The 20,032-nt window shown below is 37.0% G+C and overlaps 1 protein-coding gene across 3 annotated transcripts in view; it reads left to right on the top strand.

Moving 5' to 3' along the window:
- The window catches only part of TAF2 (TATA-box binding protein associated factor 2), a 105,738-nt gene that overhangs the window by 20,919 nt on the left and 64,787 nt on the right, over nt 1-20,032 (top strand). For all 3 annotated transcript variants that reach the window (XM_017530701.2, XM_037739315.1, XM_017530703.2), the window contains exons 4-10: nt 6,685-6,803; nt 9,097-9,238; nt 11,228-11,459; nt 13,704-13,888; nt 14,471-14,584; nt 15,988-16,087; nt 18,518-18,603. In XM_017530701.2, coding sequence (XP_017386190.1) covers nt 6,685-6,803; nt 9,097-9,238; nt 11,228-11,459; nt 13,704-13,888; nt 14,471-14,584; nt 15,988-16,087; nt 18,518-18,603 — 978 coding nt within the window. The remainder of the gene's footprint in view (nt 1-6,684; nt 6,804-9,096; nt 9,239-11,227; nt 11,460-13,703; nt 13,889-14,470; nt 14,585-15,987; nt 16,088-18,517; nt 18,604-20,032) is intronic.

Here is a 20,032-nt window from a genome sequence, read left to right as displayed (position 1 = left end):
AGACAGAGTCTTGCTCTGTCAACCCAGGCTGGAATGCAGTGGTGCAATCGTAGCTTACTGCAGCCTTGAACCCCTGTGCTCAGGGCATCCTCTGCCTTAGCTTCCTGAGTAGCCAGGACAATATGTGTGTGCCACCACATTTTGGGTTAATTTAAAAATTATTTTATTTTTTAGTGGATGCATGGTCTCACTATGTTGCCTAGACTGGTTTTGAACTCCTGGCCTCAAGTGGTCCTTCTGCCTTGGTCTCCCAAAGTGCTGTGATTACAGGCGTGAGCCACCATGCCTGATCCTCATTATATTTTAAAGCTTCCCTTTCATTATTTATGCACAGTTCTTTATTACATTGAGCAACAGTTTGTTTTGCTTTAATATTCACAAACTTATCCTAATTAAATAAATATCTTTCCCATAAGTTTTCTCTTCTGCAGGCTACAGAATTATTGAGATTACTCTCAACCATTCCTCATGTTAGAAACTGTTTCTCAGTTTACTTCCATCCTCTTTGTCCTTCTCTGGATAATCTCAGATTTGATATTGTGTTTTCTTAAATGTGGTAGTCCCAGAACTCTAGATATGGTTCTTCCTATTTGGACTAAGCAGTATATACATAGCGGTAGATCCATTTGTCCTTTATCTAGATACAGTTTGAAACTCATTTGCCTTTTAAAACTTGTTTTAGAATTAAAAAATCACAAACCAAATATCTACTGTCTTCCAGAAAATCACCTAACACCCATAAGGATTCTTGTAGACTCGCAGTAAAGGGGTGGAAAAACATGTGCCATGCAAATAGAAACCAAAAGCGAGCAGGAGTAGCTATTCTTTTATATCAGATAAAACACATCAAAGCAGCATGAATAGACAGTTGTTAAAAGAAGATATACAAATAGCCAACACATGAAATTCTCAACATCACTAATGATCAGGGAAATGCAAATTAAAACCACAATGACTTACCACCTTATCTCAGCCAGAATGACCATTATGAAAAAGTAAAAAAAATACCAAAACATAGATGTTGGCGTGGATATGGTAAAAAGGGAATGCTTATGCGGTGCTGGTGAGATTTAAGTACAACCTGTGTGGAAAACACTGTGGAGATTTCTTCCATCCAAGCACTAACCAGGCCTGACGCTGCTCAGCTTCCGAGGTCAGACGAGATTGGGTGCATTTAGGGTGGTATGGCTGTAGGCGGAGACTGCTTAAAGAACTGAAAGTAGATCTACCATTTGATCTAGCATTCTCACTACTGGCTATCTGCCCAAAGGAAAATAAGTCATTATATCAGAAAATATACCTACATATCTATGTTTATTGCAGCACAGTTCACAATTGCAAAGATATGGAACCAGCCTAAGTCCACATCAGCTGATGAGTAGTTAAAGGAAATGTGCACATATATGCACACACACGCACACACACACACACACACACGTATGTATATATGTACATACACTCACTATGGAATACTGCTCAACCATAAAAAAATAGCGAAGTCATTGTAGCAACGTGGCTGGAGCTGGAGGCCACTATTCTGAGTGAAGTAACTCGGGAATGAAAAACCAAGTACCATATGTTCTCACTTTTTATTTGTATGTTGAAATCTAAACCATCAGATTACTAGAGACTAAGCTATGGGTATGCAAAGACATACAGAGTGATATAAGTCTGGATATTAAAGACTCCGAAGCGGGGAGGAGGGAGAGATTTTAAAAACTACATATTGAGTACAGTACACTACTTGGGCAACAGGTATGCTAAAATCTCAGATTTTCCCATTGTAGAATTCATCCATGTAACCAAAAACCACTTGTACCTGAAAAGCTATTGAAATTAAAAAAAGAAATGAGACAGCAATCACATTCTACTTTCTGCCTTGAGCTATGTATTCATGCCTTGAAATTGCTTGTTAGCGCCCAGGTAGTTAGTTAACCTAATACTGTCACATAGGATACTCTAACCCACACCCAATAGCTTAAAAATGTATAGCCAATGGAGATGGTAGAGGTTACAGGACAATGACATATTAAATATTTTGTAGTCATTATTTTTCTGAAAATTGAAAATACATTATAATTTTACACTTTAATTTTTGACCTCTATGAAGTTATTATGAAAGAAAACATTTGATTTGTATATTGAAATCTAAACCATGAGATTATTTGAAATTGGCTTCCCAGTTGATTCCATTTATAATGACTTACCCATTTTATTTGGACCACTTCACCTTTTCTCAGGAAATGAGATTAAATGAAAATAATTTCCCATAAAAAAACTAATAACTAAAATAAATAAATAAATAAATAACTAATAGGTATTGTTTAAATCTGGCTTTCTTTTTGTGCAATAGTTATTTTATTTTTTAATTCCCCTGATAACTTGCTGGGAATACAAGCTTTGCAATCATCAAATTTTATGCTTTTGAAATGTTATTGAAAATAAATTATACTCTGTAGATAGAATAGTCATTAAAATTAGATGGTATGTTAAGTAAGTGCTAACCAGGGTTTAGAGCAGCTGGCACTTTCAGATATTGCTGGTGGCAATGCAGAACGGTACAACTCCTCTGAAACAGTTCTGTAGATTTTTAAAAAGTTAAATGTGTTTTCCATCAGTAGTCCCACTGTTGGATATTTGTACTACAGAGATGAAGCTTATATTCACACAAAGACCTGTACACAAATGTTCATAACTTTTTTATTTTACACTTCCAAAAGCTGAAAATAACCTAAAGGCCCTTCTGCTGGTCAGTGGATAAACAAACTGGTACAGCCTGTACAATACAATACTCAGTGTCAAAAGGAACAAATTATTAATACGTATAACAACTTGGATGAATTTCAAAAATGTTGTGACACAAACCAGTCTCAAAAGGTAGCATTCTACCTGATGCCATTTATTTGGCACAAAGAATAGCATAAGGGACTTTTTGGGGTTGATAGGACTGTTCTGTGTCCTGATTTTGGTGGTTAACTGAATCTGTCCATGTGTTAAACTTTATACTACTGTAGACCCAAAAAGTTTTTTTTTTTAACTGTATGATAATTAAAAAAAACGAAAAACACAGGCATACCTCCTGTTATTGTGCTTTGCTCTGTTGTGCCTTGCATGTTCTGGGTTTTATTTATTTATTTATTTATTTTTACAAATTGAAGGTTTGTGATAAAGAAAGTTTATCAGTGCTATTTTCCCAACAGCATATGCTCGTTTCATGTCTCTATGTCACATTTTTGTAATTCTTGCAATATTTCAAACTTTTTTGTAATTATATCTGTTAAGGTACTCTGAGATCAGAGATCTTTGATATTACCATCGTAATTGTTTTGGGGATGCCAAAGATGGCATCCATGTAAGATGGCAAATTAAATGATAAATGTTGTGTGTGTTCTGACTACTCCGTGGACCAGTTGTTCCCTGTCTCTGTCCCCCTCCTCCAGCCTCCCTATTTGCTGAGACACGCAATATTGAAATTAGGTCAGTTAGTAATCCTGCAGTGGCCTCTAGGTGTTCAAGTGAAAGGAAGAGCCTCACATCTCTCACTTAAACCCAAAAGCTATAGAAATGACTAAGCTTAGCAAGGAAGGCCAAAAGCTAGGCCTCTGGGTGCCAGTTAGCTAAGTTGTGACTGCACAGGAAAAGTTCTTGAAGGAAATTAAAAGTGCTGCCCCAGTGAATACGCAAATGATAAGAAAATGAAGCAGTCTTATTGCTGATGTGGATGGAGAAGGTTTTAAAGATCTGGATAGAAGATTAAACCAGCCACACCATCTCTTAAGGCAAAGCCTAATCCAGAGCAAGGCCCTAACTCTTCAGTCTGTGAAGGCTGAGAGGTGAGGAAGCTGCAGAAGAACTTTTTGAAGCTAGGAAAGGGTGGCTCATGAGATTTAAGGAAAGAAACTTTGTCCATAACATGAAAGTGCGGGGTGAAGCAGTAAGTGCTGATGTAGAAGCTGCAGCAAGTTATCCGGAAGATTTAGCTAAGGTTATTTATGAAGGTTGCTACACTGAGCAACAGATTTCAATGCAGATGAAACAGTTTCTACTAGAAGAAAATGCTATCCAGAACTTTCCTAGCTAAAGAGAAGTCAGTGCCTGGCTTCAAAGGACAGACTGACTCTTTTATTAGGGGCTGATGCAGCTGGGGACTTTAAGTTAAAGCCAGTGCTCATTTACCATTCCAAAAAATCCTAGGACCCTTAACAATTATGCTAAATCTGTTCTGCCTATTCTCTGTAAATGGAGCAACAAAGCTGGATGACAACACCCTGTTCACAGTATGGTTTACTGAATTGCATATTTTAAGACCACTGTTGAGATTACTGGGCAGAAGAAGAATGCTTTCAATATATTACTGCTTATTGACAAGACACCTGGTTATCCAAAAGCTCTGATGAAAATGTACTGGGAGATTAATACTGTTTTTATGTGTGCTAACATAGTATCTATTCCACAGCCTGTAGATTAAAGACTAATTTCTACTTTTAAGTCTTACTATTTAAGAAATGCATTTCATAAGGCTATAGCTGCCATAGATAGTGATTCCTCTGAGGGATCTGGGAAAGTCAGTTGAAACCCTGAAAAGATGCACCATTCTGGATGCCATTAAGGACATTCATGATTTAGGGAGGAGGTCAAAACATCAACATGAACAAGGATTTGGAAGAAGTTGATTCCAAACCTCATGGATTACTTTGAGGGAGTTAGAGGAGGAAGGAACTGCAGTTGTGGTAGAAATAGCCATGAAACTAGAATTAGAAGTGGAACCTAAAGATAAGACTGAATTGCTGCAATCTCATGATACAACTTCAGTGGGTAGAGGAGTTTCTTCTTATGGATGAGCAAAGAAAGTGGTTTCTTGAGATGGGATCTACTGGTCAAGATGCTATGAACATTCTTGGGATGTCAATGTTTACTTAACAGAAAGAAATTATTAAAATATATTGAGAAGCCTTTTTACTTACAAAACTCTATGCTTTGTAGTTGTTACCTTGAATAGTTGGTAAAGCCTTAGTTCTGTTATAGCCTTCGTAATTGTTAGAGAGATGGATGTAGATGGAGAAGGAATGGCCTCTGTCAGGTTAAGAGCCTATAGCCTTAATGTTTCTTTAATGGCTTTTGCCATTTTATTTTTCCTTTAGTTGTTCAGTAGAGTATATGAAACTTTTCTTTTTCTTTTTTTTATTTTTTTGAGATGGAGTCTCAGTCTGTTGCTCAGGTTGGAGTGCAGTGGTGGAATCTCAGCTCACTGCAACCTCTGCCTCCTGGGCTCAAGGTATTCTCGTACTTTAGCCCCTCAAGTAGCTGGAATTACAGGCATGCACCACTACGCCTGGCTAATTTTTGTATTTTTAATAGAGACAGGGATTCATCATGTTGGCCAGGCTGGACTCTTAACTCCTGGCCTCAAGTGATCCACCCACCCTGGCTTCCCAAAGTGCTGGGATTACAGGTGTGCACCCCTGCGCCCGGCTAAAACTTGTTTTTTAACTAGATGAAAAATGTATTAAGCTATGCGAACATCACTAACTTTACCTTGTGACTACACCTAATGGCAGGATTACAGGTATAACGATGTACAGCGAGGTTGTGGCTCATGGTGTTTATGTATTTCGTCTTGTATTCTTGCCCTTTCCATTCCATATCTTTTTCCTGTCTTTTGTTTCTTACTTTTTTAAAACTAATTTCAGTGAGGAAATGTAATATGTGTATATATACACATATAAGTTGCTTTTATGGAATACAGTTAGACCAATTGAGAATAACATTTTCATATTTCCATAAGACTTCATTGTATTGTTTTCATCAAATAGGAAATAAGGTCAGATAACTATGCAACAAATATTTAGTAGTCTCTCCTGACATAGTGAATATAGTAGTGAGCCTTCTGAAAATTCTCTGCTTCATTAAGCCTACATAGTGATGCACTAGTGGGTAGAGGTGAGTGGTGTTACATTTTGAGGAATTGAGTTCCATCCTAATTTGTTTTAGACATCTTAATCTTTGTCAAATTACAAAGCTTGTTGAGTCCATTCTAATTTTTGCCAGATTGATAAAGAATAATCAATTCTTCACATATTCTTTACATTTGTATCAAAAAAAGTATAGTGGCTTTGGCATTTCAAAATTAATGAAGAATGTAATAGTCATAATAATAATCATATAACTTGGTGAGTAGAATGTATATTCCATTTTATTCACAGTTTAATAGTTTTTAACATGGTGAGTAGAAAAAACCATTACTTGGCTAAAGAGTGTTCTTAGGAATTATGTAAGAAGATAAAATGCTTACCAACAGTTGGTATCAAATTATATTTAAGAAAATGCTCAGAGGCCAGGTGTGATGGCTCACACCTGTAATGCTAACACTTTGGCAGGCCAAGGCAGGTGGATTACTGAGGTTAGGAGCTTGAAACCAGCCTGACCAACATGGCAAAACACCATCTCTACTAAAAATATAAAAATTAGCCAGGTGTGGTGGTGGGTGCCTGTAATCCCAGTTACTCGGGAAGCTGAGGCACAAGAATGCTTGAACACGGGAGGTGGCAGTTGCAGTGAGTCAAGATGGTGCCGCTTCACTCTGGCCTGGGTGACAGAGTGTGACTCCATCTCAAAAAAAAAAAGAAAATGTTTGATAATATATATGGCTTATTATTAAAAGTTGGCTCTTTTATTTTCCCCCAGGAGAAACCTCAATTATTTTTCCAATGCTTATGCAGCTGCAGTTAGTGCTGTGGACCCTGACGCCGGAAATGGAGAACTTTGCATTAAGGTTCCATCAGAGCTATGGAAACACGTCGATGGTAAAGCACCAAGAACATTATTGACTGCACACTAAAATCATGTTAGATTCAGGGACTAGAGAATTTTACATGAAAACTAATGATGCTGGGCAGGCGCGGTGGCTCACGCCTGTAATCCAACCACTTTGGGAGGCTGTGGCAGGCAGATCACCTGAGATCAGGAGTTAAAGACTAGCCTGGCCAACATGGCGAAACCCCATCTCTACTAAAAATACAAAAATTAGCCAGGTATGGTGGCAGGCACCTGTAATCTCAGCTACTCAGGAGCCTGAGAGAGGAGAATTGCTTGAACCCGGGAGGTGGAGGTTGCAGCGAGCCGATAGTGTACCCCTGCACTCCAGCCTGGGCAACAGAGTGAGAGACTCTCAAAAAAACAGAAAAAAAAAACAAAAAAACCAACCTAATGTAAATTAACCAGTTGAAATATACAGAATGGGTTGGAAGCTCTTTTTCTTATTAAGGATCACTGGCTAACGGGATAATATCAGTTCAGGGCTATGAAAAAAGCAATTTATTTCACCATTGTTTTTTAAAGGAAAAAACAAATTGTGTGGGTTTTTTTTGTTGTTTTTTTTTTTTCTTTGAGCCGGAGTTTCACTTTTGTCACCCAGGCTGGAGAACAATGGCACAATCTCAGCTTACTACAACCTCCGCCTCCCAGGTTCGAGTGATTTTCCTGTCTCAGCCTCCCGAGTAGCTGGGGTTACAGGCGCCTACCACCACACCCAGCTAATTTTTGTATTTTTAGTAAAGATGGGGTCTCGCCATATTGGTCAGGCTGGTCTCAAACTCCTGACCTCAGATGATCTGCCCGCCTTGGCCTCCCAAAGTTCTGGGATTACAGGTATGAGCCACCATGCCTGGCCATGAAAAATATTTTTTAAAAGTCATATAGATAGAAAAATTTGTCAAGATTTGAGAACCTGCATAATATCAAATTAGTTTAGAATTACAGCATTTTGTAGCAGGAAAGATCCTGAACAATCTGGTTCAATTGCTTCTTTTTACAGAAGAGTAATCTGAAGTCTAATGAGTAAGTAACCTGCTGAAGTTCACTTAGCAAATTATTGGTGGAGATAAAACTAAAAAATAGGGTTTCTGATACTCATTCTGCAGACTTTTTAAACCTTTTTGTCTGGTGTAAAGTTTTAGCCATGATACTATTGTGTATTAGCTTCTGCCTTGCCTATTTATTTAACCTTATAAAAATTAAGATAAGACTTCTTGTTTTGTTTTTTTTTGCTTTCTATTGGGGGGTTTAGGGGTGGGATAGGATTTGTGGAGGAACTTACCTTGATTTGGGGGACAGACGTGGAAGTCATCATTGCATGTTTAGAGTTTGGAGATGATCCATATGATTGTAATGCTTGGAGGGAAATTAAAATCTTACGAAAGCAACACATGTTATAATGAAGAAATCAAGCATAATAAAAACCATAATAATAAGGCAAATTCTCAAGTAGTGTTTCTTCCTCTACCTCTCATCCTTGTACTCCCCAAAGTCACCTAGGATTCATTTTGTGGGAGAATGTAATAGGAGAAAAAACTTGAAAAGTTAAGTGTATTAGTTCATTTTCACACTGCTGATAAAGACATACGTGAGATTGGGAAGAAAAAGAGGTTTGATGAAATTACAGTCCCACATGGCTGGGGAGGCCTCACAGTCTTGGGAGAAGGCAGGGAGGAGCAAGTCACGTCTTACGTGGATAGTGGCCAGCAAAAAGAGAGAGAGGGCTTGTGCAGGGAAACTTCCGTTTTTAAAACCATTCAATCTTGTGACACTTATTCACTATCATGAGAACAGCATGGAAAAGACGTGCCCCCATGATTCAGTTACCTCCTACCGGGTCCTTTCTGTACCGCATGGGCATTATGGGAATTATAAGATGAGATTTGGGTGGAGGCACAGAGCCAAACTATATCAGTAAGTTTGGGGTTGGATTTGGAAGGCCTAAAGTGTGCAGTGTGGGCGTTTTGGAATTTTTTCTTTGGGCATTGTATACTGTCAGAAATGTTGAAAGGAGGATATGGCATAACCAAAGGTGTATTTTGGAAAAAAAATACAAGCAATAATTATAATTGATTGGAAGTAGAAATACCCACAGAAGCAGTCTGTTGAGTTAATATAGGCAGACAGATGGTATAAGTCCAAATGTGGGCCAGTAGTGTGGTTTTTCATATAAATCTCAGTCCTCAATTCCATTTCTTTTTCAGCATTAAATCTCTGCCTTTATTATATAGACCACTGTAACTTACTTATATATCAATGTATGTGTATATTTATTTGTTGCAGAGTTAAAGGTCCTGAAGATACACATCAATTTTTCTTTGGATCAACCCAAAGGAGGTCTTCATTTTGTGGTACCCAGTGTAGAGGGAAGTATGGCAGAGAGAGGTGCTCATGTTTTCTCTTGTGGGTATCAAAATTCTACAAGGTAGATTACAGATTCTTAAATATTTCAATTAATTTTTAAATTGCATTTTTTATATATAAGCAATACATAATTTAGTGTAAAACAAGAAATACTGGGTTTTATTTCCTCCCAAATTTAGACTTCTTTCAGATTACTTTCTGTTGTCATTTCTTAATTTCTTTTCCCTTTCTTTTTTTTTTTTTTTTTTTTTTTTTTTGCTCTTTTGCCCAGGCTAGAGTGCAGTGGTGTGATCTTGGCTCACTGCAACCTCCCACTGTTGAGTTCACATGACCCTTCTGCCTTGGCTTCCCAAAGTGCTGAGATTACAGATGTGAGCCACTGTGCTTGGCCAATTAATTAATTCTTTTAAGACAGGGTTGCGCTGTCACCTTTGTTGGAGTGCAGTGGTGCTGCCTCTGCTTGCTGCAATGTCTGCCTCCTGTGTTCAAGTGATTCTCATGCCTCAGCCTCCCAAGTAGCTGGGATTATAGGCATTCACCACTATATCTGCCTAATTTTTTGTATTTTTAGTGGAGACAGGGTTTCACATGTTGGCCAGACTGGTCTTTGTCTCCTGACCTCAAGTGATCCGCCCACCTCGGCCTCCCAAAGTGCTGGTATTACAGGCATGAGCCACCAAGCCTGGCCACCCCTCTCAGTCTTACATCTCCCTTCGTCTCTCTCATTTTCATATCTACTGTTATAAAATAATCATCTCACTTGATTTTCCTTTTTGAAAAACTTTATATTGTAGTAAAATATACATAGAGAAAATTGTACAAAGTGTAAAGCTCGATGAATTTTCGTAAGTGAACAAGCCCACGTAATTCACACTTAGAGACAAAGAATATTGCAAGCATCACAGAGACCTCCTTTCACCTGCTTTCATTCTCTACTTCCCCAGTCCACATTCTGCAACTGAACTCAGCTAATTTTTTTTTTAAAACAGTCTCACTCTGTTGGCCAGGCTGGAGTGCAGTGGTACAGTCTTGGCTCACTGCAACTCCCACCTCCTGGATTTAAGTGATTCTCCTGCCTAGCCTCCTGAGTAGTTGGGTCTATAGGTGTGTGCCACTGCACTTGGCTAATTACATATTTTTAGTCGAGATGGGGTTTCACCATGTCTTAAGTAGAGACAGCCTGTCGCCCAGGCTGGAGTGCAGTGGCACAATCTTGGCTCACTACAACTTCCACCTTGCAGGTTCAAGTGATCCTCCTGCGTCAGCCTCCCGAGTAGCTGGGATTGCAGGCACACGCCACCATGCCTGGTTAATTTTTCTATTTTTAGTAGAGACAGGGTTTGATCACGTTGCCCAGGCTGGTTTCAAACTCCTGACCTCAGGTGATCCACTTGCCTTGGCCCCCTAAAGTGCTGGGATTACAATGTGAGCCACTGCACCCGACCTCTCCTCAGATTATTATAATAACTCCTCCAAACCAGAGGTAATGTCTTATACACTTTTATGCCCCAATACTGAGTACTTACCCTGTCACATAACACCTGAATTGATGAAAACTGACTATAAATTTTATATCTTTTACCAGCACTCATTTGAATTTATACAATGTGTTACATACTCCAAAAAAGCAGTTTTATAATTTAATGGAATAAATTCTGCATATTATTTTTATAAAACTTTTTATGGTAAGTCTTTTTTAGTTTCTGAAAATAAATGCGGCATAAAAACTGACTAATGTGACTAATGTGCATATACAAGTTAAAATTATTTTTTAAAACATTGGAAACTAAGAATTGCTTAACTTTTTTTAGGGTTTGAACTGGTGGTACTGTATAATATATATTTTTAATGTTGCCAAATAGTGTTTGGAAACAGATTTTATTTTATCAGATTTTTTTCAGGTTGTATAGTAAAAAAGCTTCAGTAGCCAAAAAGCTGAAGTTTTTTTTTGTTGTTCATTTTCTAGAAATGCTGAAATAACTTGCATGTGGGGTAAACAATGTAGAGGACATTCTCATTGCATTTTCTATTCTGTCAATGTTTTTTCTAGATTTTGGTTCCCTTGTGTTGATTCATACTCTGAATTGTGTACATGGAAATTAGAATTTACGGTAGATGCTGCAATGGTTGCTGTTTCTAATGGAGATTTGGTGGAGACAGTGTATACCCATGATATGAGGAAGAAAACTTTCCATTATATGCTTACCATTCCTACAGCAGCATCAAATATCTCCTTGGCCATTGGACCATTTGAAATACTTGTAGATCCATACATGCATGAGGTAAGTCAGAGCTCTCCCCTCTTTCTTTCCTCCTGCCCTTTTACTGCTTTTAAAAAGATAGATGTTAATGAAATACTAAGTCTTCACTCTTAATAACTCCTCTAACCAGAGATAATGTCTTACACAATTTTATGTCTCAATACTAAAAAGATAGCTTTTTAACTGTCAAGAATATGACTAGAGAGAAGATGTTTCCTTATCTGATAGATTTAATGATGTGAATTACTGAATGAATTTCTTTCAAAATGTTGTGTTTAAATTTTAGATTATTTTCCAACAGGGGGCTTAGCATTTCAAAAACGCTTCAGTGTATCTTGATTTAGAGTATAGGTTGATTTCTGTAATTAATTCTGTTCATTACTAATGTCATCTCTTTGTTTAGCATGTTTTTGAATGTTATGGTTTCATCTCTGGAATCTAAAATATTGTAAATTCGAAATTAAAGAGCAAGATTTATTCTTACTTCAACATATACAGAGGAAAATATACAGAGTTAGAAATCTGGTTAGCAAACTCATGAAGACTGGTTTCTTCCCGGCACATATCTTATTACAATTCATTTATCAGTTGACAGGCCAAATAGTAATTTTAGGCCTTCCCAAGCATGAGACTTATGCTGAGTAGAAAATGGTTTCTTAGTTGTTAACCTCACTTCCTTAGTCTTCAACTGAAGTTTTTTTAAAAAATACATACATATAATTTGACTCGTATATCTCAACAGCATTTCTTCTAGTCATGTGAAGAATAATTGAGGGCAGCAGGCTTTTGGTGAGCTCCTCAGTTTGCCATTTATATTTGCTTGGCTGAAATTCACAGGATTTGTAAAATCACTCATGGAAAAGATTCAGGATATTTTGTGATGGTTTTGCTTATGTTGTCTTGACAATGACTCTTTTTAAAGGTTTGTGCACTGATAAAATTGGCAGTAAACTTTATTGTCTTTGGTAAATGATCAATTTTAAAATCAATGTTTGATCAGTACCTATTTTGTATTTGAGAAGATTTTTCTTTCTACTCTGAGCTATTGAATAGGAACAAGGCACATGACAGTCAAGAATTATTTCTCCTGACTTTAGTCTTTCTCTGTGTCAAATACATGAGTTGTTACCTGCATTAGCAGTAAATTTGCTGTCATGTAGGTTTGTCTAAAAATGAATCCTTTTTTTGATGAATAGTATTTTTAATTTACGTACAAAGGGAATGTTAATCATGATACAGTTTTGGGCTCTGATCATTAATAATGCATAGATGCTTGTCACCACTCTTATGGTAGCCTCTAATCTGTTCTTTTTAAATGTTATTAGAAGAATAATTTTGATGATACACTAAAAACTTCCCTTGTTTTTGTAATTCTGCAGTAATTAGAAATCTTAAGCATGGCTTTCAAGATCTTCTATAATTTGACCCTAATATATGTTACATTCAAAATAGTTTACTTGTATTTCTTCGATCATACCTGTTTTCTTCCCATCTTTGACTCTGGGATGTTCTGTTTTCCTATACTAAAAGTTTCCTATCAAACTTCTGTTGAACTCAAAAAGATTACCATACCTTCACACTCCTGCATGAAACCTTACAAGGTTGTTCTAGTCAGTGATCTGTGTCATTGTTGATGGTTTTCACTTGACACAGATCATAATAAGAGATAGCATATGATATTTGTGTGACCAAAGTGAGATGTAGCCTAATAAAAAAAACCAGAGTTACTATTTCTATTGTGGGCATTTTTTTTTTTTTTTAATCTCCTAACTACCATTAAGCTTTTCTGCAGTTTTTGATAAGTAATTGAAATATCAGAGGGGGACTACAGTAATTATTTTTTATATGCAGATAATATGATTAACATTACAGTAAGATAGTATTAACATGCATTATTCACTAGGTTCGATATTTATGAATAAGAGGTAGGTTTATAATAAGCCTTTGAAATTTAAATCTTTATTGTTATGTGTACATTTGAGAATAAATTTTAATTGAATTTGGAACCAGAGTTATATTTTAGTAGATCTAAGCTTTCCACAGACTTATAATCCACCATGAATTTAATTTTTAAGTACAATGAATATTTTATGAATGTGATCAGTAAAAGTAATCACTAATTTCACAACATTTTCTTTCAGCATCTTGAAATTATTAAAGAATAAATTTTTGAGAACATTTATTTATAATTGAGATATTTAGGAAATTTACAATATTAAAGTCAACTCTTTGATTTAGACGATCCTCCTTGCTTCTTCTTTTCAGGTTACTCATTTTTGTTTACCCCAGCTTCTTCCATTGCTTAAACATACCACATCATACCTTCATGAAGTCTTTGAATTTTATGAAGAAATTCTTACATGTCGATACCCATATTCCTGTTTTAAGACTGTATTCATCGATGAGGCTTATGTTGAAGTGGCTGCTTATGCTTCCATGAGCATTTTTAGGTTGGTATCTCTTCCGATTTGAAATGCCTAAATTAAGGTAATGATATGAAGGAAAGTTACTGATTTTGTGGTCAATTTTAAGAGAAGTTTTGAACTTTTCTCCAATTTAGATTTGGTTGGCTTTATAGAAAATTTGGTTGGTTTTTAAAATTTTCAAATGTAGAAAAACATGAAGACAAAAATTTTAAGATAACTCAAAAGCGTCATTATCATCCAGAATTAACTAAAATTAGTATTTTCCCTGTTTTAGTCTTGTTTTCATAAATTGTTAAAAAATTATACAAATCATTGTTTGATTAGTATGAATTTTTTTTCTTACACTATTTAAAAATTTACTGATATTGTCAGAAATTGTCAGAAATTTACTGATATCATCAGTGGAAAACATGCTCCTTGCTTTAAGCAAAAGTTACTCATGATGAATTTTAGCTAAATTTTGAAAAGATTAGAAAGCCCTTTGGGAGAATTTTTTTTTTTCTATTTTGTATCTAACTTCTATTATTTTAAAAGTGGACTTATTTTATTTTCACTGAGTAAGTATTTATTTCTTGGTTATAATGTGCTTTCTTTTTTAAATTCCAGCACAAATCTTTTACACAGCGCCATGATTATAGATGAGACACCTTTGACTAGAAGGTGTTTAGCCCAGTCCTTGGCCCAGCAGTTTTTTGGATGTTTCATATCAAGAATGTCTTGGTGAGTAACCTGAAATTTCATACTACTGAGAAAAGAATCAACTCTATTTTCTTCTCTTTTCGTGCATTTAAGCTGACCTTTGCCCTAATTGCAGATAGCTAATTTAAAAGACACTATTTTATATGTATTTAAAGAAAAATGATTATTTTAAGATTCATGCTAACTTGTTGTCCATGAAATTAATATAATCACTTCTTCAGTTTATAAGGTAAGATTTTGGTAAAACAATCTCTTAAAGAACTGAATGAGGCCAGGCGCTGTGGCTCACACCTGTAATCCTAGCACTTTGGGAGGCCGAGGTGGGTGGATCACCTGAGGTCAGGAGTTCAAGACCAGCCTGGCCATCATGGTGAAACCCCATCAAGAACTGAATGAATACTGTAAATAAAAGAATTTAAATGTACAGAAAACCGCAGTTAGAATTTTAATGTTAACGTTCAAAGCAATTGGAAATACCTTAATAGTTATTAAGAGGAGCAAAATAGTGCTCCTCTGCAGTAGTAATAATTATTTAGGGATTTGCCTACTAGTGCTCAGCTTTGTACCAGTTTGTTGAAAGAAATGAAAGGTATAAATGTTTTTTCTTTTCTGTTTTATTAACACAAGATAATTTTGGAAAAAACACAAAAATTAAGATTATAAATTATAGTTGTGAACATTCTACACTATATACAGTATGTAAATCTTGGTTTTCTTTTTTTGTTTGCTGGAGGGGAGAGGGCAGAGGCTAAAGATAGATCTCTTATTTGTAATTTTCCTAAAGCTACTCATAGAAGTTTGATTAAAAAATAGTGCTTGGAACATAGTAGGCAAAATATTATGGATGGATGGATGGGTGAATGGATGGGTGGGTGGATGGATGGGTAGATGGATAGATTGAATATACAAATGAATAAATGAATGAGTGATGTTAATTGTGATTTTTTTTTCCTAGAGAAACCAAAAAGAAATGAATGAAGCAATTAAACTTTAGGTTTTAGAACATCATTGGTATTGGCATAATGCATGGGATAGGCAATAATAGCATGTGGACTTTTAGAATTGAACAGTATAGTCCTGGCTATGAGCACGTATTTCCTTAGAGACAGAGACATTAAGAACAGAGTTGGGCAGGAGGGAAGCAGCACTGTCAGAGTAGAGCATGTACTCTGGTAATTTATACCTGACACAAGACTGTAAAGCAGTCTCATGCTTAAAGGTAAAGGCAGGTATGAATATGGTATAATGAATGAGCAAGTAGAACTCAGCCAGAGGAAGTTGGGAAACCTAGTGATTTGTTAATAATTTTCATTTTCTGTGTGAGGGCAGAGAAATACACACTACACTTATTCTGGCATCCTCTTTGACATTATCTGAGGCGTTTTTATGATTAAAAGTAACTTATACTTTCACTTTTTGCTTAGGTCTGATGAATGGGTGCTGAAGGGAATTTCAGGCTACATCTATGGACTTTGGATGAAAAAAACTTTTGGTGTTAATGAGTACCGCCATTGGATTAAAGAGGTAATAACAGATCCCTTACCCACTTACACATCAGTAAGACTTTAGTGTTCTCCTGATTTCCAAGTCTCATGTCCTCCATTTTTTTGTTTAATGGTTTTTTTTTTTGAGATGGAGTCTCGCTTTATTGCCCAGGCTGGAGTACAGTGGCATGATCTCGGCTCACTGCAGCCTCCCCCTCCTGGGTTCCAGGGTTCTCCTGCCTCAGCCTCCAGAGTAGCTGGGACTACAGGCCTGTGCCACCATGCCCAGCTATTTTTTTTTATTATTTAGTAGAGACAGGGCTTCACCATGTTGGCCAGGCTGGTCTCAAACTCCTGACCTCAGGTGATCCACCCACCTCAGCCTCCCAAAGTGCTGGAATTACAGCCATGAGCCACCATGCCCAGCCCCTCCGTTTTTAATGATTGTAAAATACTTTTAAAATACTACTTGAAAATCCCTAATTTTTCCCAGCAAAGTGGGAATCAATATACTGAGAAAGACTAATGGTCTATTTAATCTAATCTCCATTGTCAGCATTGGCCCCTAAAGACTTTTTTCCCCCTAAGAAAGAGAATATTTAAGTTCCTTAAACATGAGATTGGTCATTAGGTATGTCCCAGCTCCTTATAGTATTCATTTATAACTGTGCTTCCTAAATTTGTTTAGCTTTGTGACCTTAATCTTTCCATGTCTCATCTGTATAAGGAGTGCAGTAGTAGTGTCTGCCCATGAGCAGTGATGGTTAGACATTATACATGTAATGTGCATGATGCTTTGCACATATTAACTGCTTATTATATTCTGGTTAGGCCTTGAATGCATTTATGTTGTCATTGTCATGTCTTTTTGTTTGTTTGTTTGTTTTTTTACAATTTATAGATTTGGCCAAAAAAAACACCATTGTTGTATTTTACTGAGCACATTCTGGTCATATATATAACCATTTTAATCATATCATGCTTAGTCTTCATTCTCAGGTGGAAAAATTGCAGCCTTTAATATCTTCATTAAACAAACTTTATTATCTTCCCCTTATTCTCATTTTACATAGTATCATCACCCAACAATAAACTCAAATAAGCCAAAAAGTTAATTTTTGAAGATTTTAACTACAAACATATTCGTATTTCTACATCTAGAACTGGAGGAGTCTGTTCATCATTTCAGAAACTATTAAGAAGAACAAAATAACACAACACTTAAAATGTTTCAGGCACTGTTACAAACATTTTATAAATATTAATGATCTCGGGCCAGTGGTTCGCACCTGTAATCCCAACACTTTGGATTATTGTTGGGATCATGAAGTCAAGGGTTCGAGACAAGCCTGCTCCACGTGGTGAAACCCAGTCTCTACTAAGAATACCAAAATTAGCTGGCCATGGTGGCACATGCCTGTAATCCTGGCTACTTGGGAGGCTGAGGCATGAGAATGGCTTGAACCTGGGAGGCGGAGGTTGCAGTGAGCCAAGATCATGCCAGTGCACTCCAGCCTGGGTGACAGAGCAAGACTCCACCTTGGAAAAAAAAAAAGACATATTGATGATCTTAATTCTCCTAACTACTTTGCTATCATTTCCATTTTATAGATGAAGAAACTGAGGCACAGAAAGAAAGGTTAAATTATTTCATCAAAGTGCACAGCTAGTAAGTAGTAGACCCAGGATTCCAACTTGGCTTTTAATTGCTTCACTATGCTGTTTGCCACTTTTCTATACTACACCTGTATTAGTTAAACTAGTCATGAGTTTCCAGCATAATTGTATTGGTGTCTTTTTTTCACCTATGCTTTTTTTTTTTTTTTTTTAAATTAACCAGGCATGATGGCATGTGCCTGTAGTTCCAGCTTCTTGGGAGGCTGAGGTGGGAGGATCACCTAAGCCCAGGAGGTCAAAGGCTGCAGTGAGCCATAATCAGCCACTGCACTCCAGTCTGGGTGACAGAGTGAAACCCTGTCTCAAAACAAAAGAATTACCCTCCTTTTTTTTCTGTTAAAAAACAGAACAAAACAAAACCCTTTTTTTAAGACTTCGATTTATATCATGTTAGAGAAGACTGGAGTTTTAAAATGATGGATTCCTGACATAATTTATTCTCATTCCTTTTTACTCGCCTAAATTCCCTGAAGCAAAATACAGAAAAGGGAAAAATAAACTTGGGAGACAGCTCAGAGAGATGGAGAACAGCCATAAGAAAAAGTTGCCAGGCTGCTGCCCAGCCCTGAAGTCACAAAGTAGACAAGTCTTTGACTTTTGTCATTCTACCAGCTGTGTAGGCTGCTTTATTTATAAGAACATAAACTGCTCTTTAACTGCATTTCACCTATTTTAAGAAATTTACATTCTGATGTTAGGAAATGCAAATTCACAGTTTAATTTCTAAAATTTGATATGTAAAATAATTTTACTTTACAAATTTTACTGACTTCTATTTTTATATATTTTTTAGGAGCTAGACAAAATAGTGGCATATGAACTGAAAACTGGTGGAGTTTTACTACATCCCATATTCGGTGGAGGAAAAGAGAAGGATAAGTATGTTTACTGTTCAGAGATGATACTATAAACCTTGACTACATATAAAAATCATTCCATTTAAGAGCTAAATAGTATTTCACTGTACCTCAGAATTTATTTAACCTTTCTCATTGCTATTCTTTGCTAAAGCCTACAAACTCATAAGCTCATAAGGTTGGAAGTAACAAGTAAAATCTTTTTTTTTTTTTTTTTTTTTGAGGCGGAGTTTCACTCATGTTACCCAGGCTGGAGTGCAATGGCGCGATCTCGGCTCACCGCAACCTCCGCCTCCTGGGTTCAGGCAATTCTCCTGCCTCAGCCTCCTGAGTAGCTGGGATTACAGGCACGCGCCACCATGCCCAGCTAATTTTTTGTATTTTTAGTAGAGACGGGGTTTCACCATGTTGACCAGGATGGTCTCGATCTCTTGACCTCGTGATCCACCCGCCTCGGCCTCCCAAAGTGCTGGGATTACAGGCTTGAGCCACCGCGCCTGGCCACAAGTAAAATCTAAAAATAATTTTAAAAATATCAAATTGATTAAAGTATTTTAAATTTTAATATGCCACTAAGAAAAAAAATTTTTAATGGGGTCTCACATGTTACCCAGGCTGATCTCAAAGTCTTGGGCTCAAGCAATCCTCCTACCTCAATCAATATGCCAGATTTTGAAGATGTGTAATACCAGTTGCCATAGTTTGTTTATGCTACTATAACAAAGTACCACCAAAATTTACTTCTTCTTGTTCTGGAGGCTGGCAAGTTCAAGATTGAGGCACCAGGAGGATTGGTGTCTGGCAAGGGCTGCCCTCTGCTTCCAAGATGGCACCTACTTGCCGCATCCTCCAGTGGGGTAGAATGTTGTGTCCTTACAAGGTAGAAGGGATGGCAGGGCAAGAGAACACTTCCTTCAACCTGCAGCCTTTTTATGAGGTTGCTAATCCCATTCATGAGGGTAGATCCCTAATGATTTAATCACCTCCCAAAGGCCACACCTCTTAAGACTGTTGCATCGGGGTTTAAGTTTCAACATGAATTTTGGAGGGGGCAGCATCATTCGAACAAACCATAGCACCACTCATACACTGTGAGAGTACAGTTTGATACAATATATCTGAAGGGTAATTTAGTGTGGTACTAATCAGAATTGTAGAATGGGCAATTTTTAGATCCAACAGTTCTTCTAGGTATGTGGTCATAGAGAAATTCTTCTTGTAGCCAGGCGCGGTGGCTCATGCCTGTAATCCCGGCACTCTGGGAGGCCAAGGCAGGTGGATCACCGGAGGTCAGGAGTTCGAGACTACCTGGCCAACATGGCGAAACCCCATCTCTACTAAAAAAAACAAAAATTAGCGACGTTTGGTGGCAGGCGGCTATAGTCCCAGCTTCTCAGGAGGCTGAGGCAAGAGAATTGCTTGAACCTGGGAGGCGGAGGTTGCAGTGAGCC

Source organism: Cebus imitator, unplaced genomic scaffold (genome assembly GCF_001604975.1).
Source record: "Cebus imitator isolate Cc_AM_T3 unplaced genomic scaffold, Cebus_imitator-1.0 Scaffold68, whole genome shotgun sequence".
Classification (NCBI taxonomy): domain Eukaryota; kingdom Metazoa; phylum Chordata; class Mammalia; order Primates; family Cebidae; genus Cebus; species Cebus imitator.
This window is presented reverse-complemented; position numbering and strand designations above follow the sequence as displayed.